The following is a 5,874-nucleotide window of genomic DNA, read 5'->3' as shown; positions in this document are numbered from 1 at the left end:
GGATTGGGAAATGAAGGGTAACTGAGAAGCCCTTTTGCTTTTTAAAAAGTAATGATTCAGTGATGTGTATAGTATCACCAGTCTTTCAAGAACTAATACTACAGGATGTGTGGAATTAATACTACAGGATGTGTGGAATTTAAATGCAAATCCCACTCATGGATGTGCATACGTCTTGAAAAACTTGAAAAGAAAAAGCTATTTCCAAAGAAGCTCCTGATACTTAGGACAGCTTGCTGGGTTTGATCAAAGCAGAAAGCATATATTTTCAAGTAAGAAAAGAGCAGTGGCAGGCTTGAGTCTTACGAGCAATCAAATCTGTAAAGCAGATGGTTACCAGTCAGTCCAGTTTCGAGAGCCTGAATTCTAACTCATGCTGTGCTTGCTGGATTTGCTGGCTCTTTTCCGCTCTCTGTGATGCTGGGCTGGCTTGGCAGGAGACATGCTCTCGAAGTTATGACTGGACTCATTGTGCTGCCGCGTGTACCTCTTGCACTTGCAGGCGGTGACCACCGTGATTTTGTAGGTGCGCGTGCTGCCATCTTGGCACTGCAGCTGGATTCTCTGAGTACGCGTTTTGTCATTGACACACCTCCACTCCTGGGAGCTCCTTCTGCTCCAGTACTTTGTTCCATAGCCTCCTCCGATCCAATTGGGGAGCACAGGCAGGGGCAAGCATTCGCCAGCGCACACCAGCTCCTTCAGGGGGCTGATGCTAGTGCACTGGCCGTCAGAGATGTATTTGGTGGAACGCAGTTCCCGGCAACCTACTTGAACTCGAGCTGCAGGAAACAGGAAAAAAATGTGCATCAGAGGCAAAAAACAAACGGACAGTTTTTTTAAAAAAGTAATCTGCAATGACAAAAATAATGTCCAAATGATAGCAAATGGCCAAACAGGAAGCGAACACCTATTTTATTTTCACAATGCAAAACACTGCCTGGATGGTTGTAGAGAAAGCTGTCATGAAAATTATCAGCTTATATGGCTACAATTTATGGAATAAAATAAACTGGGCCTGATTTTTTTTTCATGTATAACATTAGCTAATAGCTTACTGGAGTATATGAAAATCCCATTTTCTTAGTCTTACTCCCCAATAAGTATTAAGCAGGTCTTACATTTATGTGTAAATATTCATTCTTTAATGAGGTAAGAAGGAGTATGCTTTAATGTTCTTTTACTCATGGGTCATATTAGTTAATGTCTGCAAGTGCTTTTAATTAGGTTTTTTTAAAAAAATCTATTGAGAAAATGCAGAAAATATTTAAATATTGTGTACAATGCAATCCATAATATTTTGTTTCACTTATAAAATTCAGCTGCAGAGAATCATATATACATATGTGTACGTTTGACATTTTGCATATCAAACTTAATAACTGCATTTTAAGCATAAATTGCCAAGCTGACTTTTAAAAACACAAATATTAAAATGTTTAAATGCAAAATGTCACTACAACTCAATATTTAAAGAATATAAAACCCCCTAAATCAGGAACGTATGGTTGCCATAACAACTTGGCTACGTTTCCATGAATTTTATGGCAGAAAAATGCCTAACATGTCTGATTTACAACTGCAAAAGGAACTACGGTGTTCGTTTCCTGAATATTGGTCATGGCAAACTTTTTGTTTAGTCATTTGAATTTGATAAGCATGTTCTCTAATTGACTGTTTCTCATTACATGCCTTACATAATTAAAGCAAAAATTAATCTTGAAATATTTGAGTTTTCCTTTCCATTGCTTTGTTATCTAAACTTGAGGAGAACTGCCTGTAACAAGCTTGGGGGAAAAAAATCGAGCCTTGTTAACCAGAAATATATATATATTTCAAAGTACAGACTGCTGAAATTTAAAAAATAAAAATTATAAGGGACATTGAAGTGGTCTTGCATAGAATATTGAAAGCTAGTATGAAGTAGATACTAAATTAGGAGTTTTACGTCAGCTCTGTACCGCAGTACTAGTAAGGTGAGAGATATAGGCTAAAGGGATGTGATAGTTGTGAAAAAATTGAAGGTATATGCACATACATCCATGCGGGTACAGAGCATGAGACTGAAATTAAAGTGTAAACTAGCTGGCTGGTCAGGGTGCTCTGCCTGTCTGATTCTGATTCCAGTTCACCTTCCTGCAGCTGCCTTAGGAATGCACCTGGAAACAGCTGGAGATGATTTTGACCTGTCTAGCTTTTTGTTCCTGTTCATATAGAGATTTGGCATTTTTGCAGTGACAGTTCATTGACAATGAATACCCACCACATTGCTCGGTAATCTAATAATAATAAAGTAGTTCCTGTGTACCTAAAAGCAACCATCCTCATGAAAATTAAAACACCTTGGTTTTCTTAGAAAGACACTAACAGTCACATTTGCTTTGACTTTTCAGAGGTTGAAACTCCTTTTAGCGCTTGAACGACGAGTGCTTGAGGACGAGCTAAAGATTTGTGTAAGATTTCTTGTGTACTGTTTCTCTGTGTCTCTTTTAAAACCCTATTACTAGCATGTGAACTCTTCTAAAGGAAAGGAGTGAAGTAAAAGAAGAAATTTGAATCCCTCTAACTAATGGTCAATGAGTCTGTCAATTAAGCAAACAGAAAAGAAGAAAAATATTTTCTATACAAAGTATCATTGTACTGTCATTATTTTATATCTCTAAAGTCATGAAAGTTTCCCCAGTCTCTCCCAGAAATATAGTTACCTAAATTTTGATCTGGTTAATGAGGAATTATTTTGGAGAATATGATTCTCCAATGTTTTTAGTTTTATCCCTCTTTCTCAAATATCATCATCCAAACTTCAACTTTTTCACTAGACATGTTTTAGAAATCAGTGTGAGCCATTTTTTTCCCCCAAAAAAGCTTCTTTTTTTTCCCTTGTGATTTCCCATACATGCTTTGGTTAATTACCTTTATACACTTTACCAGAATTGCACATGTCCTGAAATAAACAGAAAACAATCTGAATTTAACTAGAACAACACTGTAAAAATTCTCATCTTGCATGATTTTAAAGAAGCAACAGTCTAATTCCTGGAAACATTTTCTTTTGGAATGTTTAGAAACTTAAGTCTGCGTCTACATTATCAAATCACTGTTTTAGTAATGTTAACTTTGTAGGGAAGAATGCCAATATACACGTGCAGCAGATTTTCCCAGATTGTTTAGCAAAACGTATATGGTTCAGGTTAGTTAGCAATGAAACAGTTCTACAGGAATGTGAGCTAATGCTACCAAATAAGAAAAAACCAAATCCATGGAAGTAAAACACACTTACTGTTCCGATCCAGTCCAGTGTCACTGAAATGCCTGCCTCCATTTCTGGCTTGATTCATCGTGCTGTTGTTGCTGGGCTGTGCTGGAACAGGTTTAACCACATGTGAATAAAGGATTTCTGTGGCATCATTTTTAAAAGCCAAACAGCTTTTCATTAGGATGCATGCAAGGGGAATGAGATAGAAATGAATGGCAGGAGGAAGCATGGTGAGTAGAGGATTTGCTTGGCTGGAGAGCTGGTTAATTCCTTTCCCTCTGCTTCTGCACTGTAACTGTGAAATTCCTCCTCAAGGTTCCCTTTATATATCCACTGAGGTTTGGCGTTCATTCAGGTGTAAAGTTGTGTAAAGCTTCAGAGTGAAAACACAGAGAAGGGGTGGGATCCCTACATGACCCTGCAAAAGAATTTTACCAATGGAAGAGAAGACTACAGAAAAGGAGGAGCTTGGTATACAAATTGCCTGAAATTTCAGAGTTGCACTTCATCAGTTGTCTGTGAGCTGAAGCAGCCAGGCACACTCTATAGTAACTACAGCCCCCCCCTCTCTCTCTCTCTCTGTCTCTGTCTCTCTCTCTCTCTCTCTCTGTCTCTCTGCCATTTCCTTTCCTAAATCTAGTTCACATTCTGGTTTAATTTAAATGAAAATATGCTGCTGTTCATTTGAAGAGATTTACATTCCCACAGTTATTCTGTATTTGCGATAGGGAGAGGGTTCATCCCAGATAATAAGAGGAATTCAGGAGTTAAATATTGTAGGGCTTGCATGAAGCACCTAATTAGTTAAACATATCTTGTTTCTCAAGATGCAAACCACCATATTTTTTTCTTAAATGTATAGGCACAGAGCTAAAAATCTCCCCCCGGACACACTTAAATAATGCAGCTTTGATCTGCATGAACTGCTGCGCTCCTAGGTAAATTATTGCCAGGGGTTCTGTGTGGAGAATAATGAGCATAGCTCTGTCTGCGTTAAAGTAACTAATATCAATTTTCATCTTAAAAATGTGACACAAGCGTTAACATTCATTGCCTCATTTTACGTGAAAGAAAGCCATTTCTGACAGATTATTGTTTAGCAAATTAAATTCAAGATAATTTTTACAAGGTTTTTCATTTGCTGCAGAACACATGTTCTACCTGCATTTACTGAACATTTTGTTCATTACTTCCTTTGGCTCTGCTGCTCACGTAAGAAACATGGTAGTTTTCTGTTTATCCACACAAGGCACAGATGTTCCATTAATTACTACTAGGCCACTAATCTCTATCCTTAAAACAATTATGAAATTCCAACTGATTGGTGGGACATTTTGATTGGAATCAAAATTCTGAATCTCTTTTCAGTTTTAAATCCATTTTTTTGCGCTTCGTGTGGCTATTAAACTCACCTTATGGCATGGATACATCTCTTTATAAACTTTTTCCTATTGTAACTGCTGTTCATATCTATCTGTCTATCTATCTATCTATCTATCATCAGTCATCTGGGTTTTTCCACAGTGGCACTACCGGCATTTTGGAATAGATACTTCTTTGTTATGGGGGGGTGGCATTCTGTGAGTTTAGTAGCATACCTGGCTTCTACCCACTAGATGCCAGTAGCACCCCCAGTTATAACCAAAAATGTCTCCAGACATTGCCAAATGTCCCCTGTGAGCTAAAATGACTCCACTTGAGAACTACTTGTTATCTATCTATCTCTATCTCACTACAAAAGAAAGTACAATTAAGAACAAAAGACTAATTATTTAATAATACTAAGGAATAATTAGGAGAAAAATGGTACTGTGGTTTTACTTAAAAACAACAACAGCTTCTCTTTTAGAGGTATATACTGAAATATTCCTAGATGAAATAATATGATGCCTGGAATAAACTTCCAAAACAACATGGGAGGGGGGTAGTTAGGTGTGTGGATGGGGCATGATTTGATGGCTGTTGGGGCACGATTCCGGATATTCTATTCTGTTTACTCTTGTATATGTGCAAAATTCTACATAATCAAAAATTTTTAAAAAACTAAATTCAAAAAAATCAATATATACATACAAGTCCCCTACATATGAACGAGTTCGTTCCCAGAGCATGTTCATAAGTCCAACAAAGTTAGCCTAGGGACCCAACTAACACAATCGGCTATATAGTACTGTACTGTAGTAGGTTTATAATAGTTTTCACACAAATAATACATAAAAAACAAACACAAAATAAAGAAAACATTTTTAATCTTACTGTACAGTACCTTGAAAAGTACAGTAGTACAGTACAACAGCTGGCATACGGGGGCTGCCATCGAGTGAACAGGCAAGAAGAGTTACCTACTGGGGGTAGGAAGTAGTAGAGCTGAAGGATCGCCAGCAATAGGAGATAGAGGGCAAGCTACAATTTCACCCACGCCTGATGTTGATGGAACGCATGTTCGAATCTTTGAAAGTTCACAACTTGAAGGTTCGTACGTAGGGGACTTACGGTACTGCCAATCTGATCTCTATCTTAGGATTGTACGTAGTCATTTATTCTAACATCCTTCCTGGAAAATAATATATCAGTTTATTCTGTGCACATAGAGATTATAGATCAGACATCCTTCTAAA

The 5,874-nt window shown here is 37.5% G+C and overlaps 1 protein-coding gene across 1 annotated transcript; it reads right to left on the bottom strand.

Moving 5' to 3' along the window:
- Nucleotides 1–366: 366 nt before the first annotated feature.
- On the bottom strand, nucleotides 367–3,607 carry SOSTDC1 (sclerostin domain containing 1; the record flags this gene model as incomplete). The annotated part of the gene is made up of 2 exons (XM_082847067.1): nucleotides 3,281–3,607; nucleotides 367–782 (listed from the first exon to the last, which is right to left on the bottom strand). The coding sequence occupies exons 1-2, from the start codon at nucleotides 3,483–3,485 to the stop codon at nucleotides 367–369; spliced, it is 621 nt and encodes a 206-aa protein (XP_082703193.1). The 5' UTR covers nucleotides 3,486–3,607.
- Nucleotides 3,608–5,874: the final 2,267 nt, after the last annotated feature.

The sequence above is a fragment of the Leucopleurus acutus genome (genome assembly GCF_964270905.1).
Source record: "Leucopleurus acutus genome assembly, chromosome: 9".
Classification (NCBI taxonomy): Eukaryota; Metazoa; Chordata; class Mammalia; order Artiodactyla; family Delphinidae; genus Leucopleurus; species Leucopleurus acutus.
Note: the sequence above shows the minus strand (reverse complement) of the source record. Positions and strands in the feature narration are given on the sequence as shown.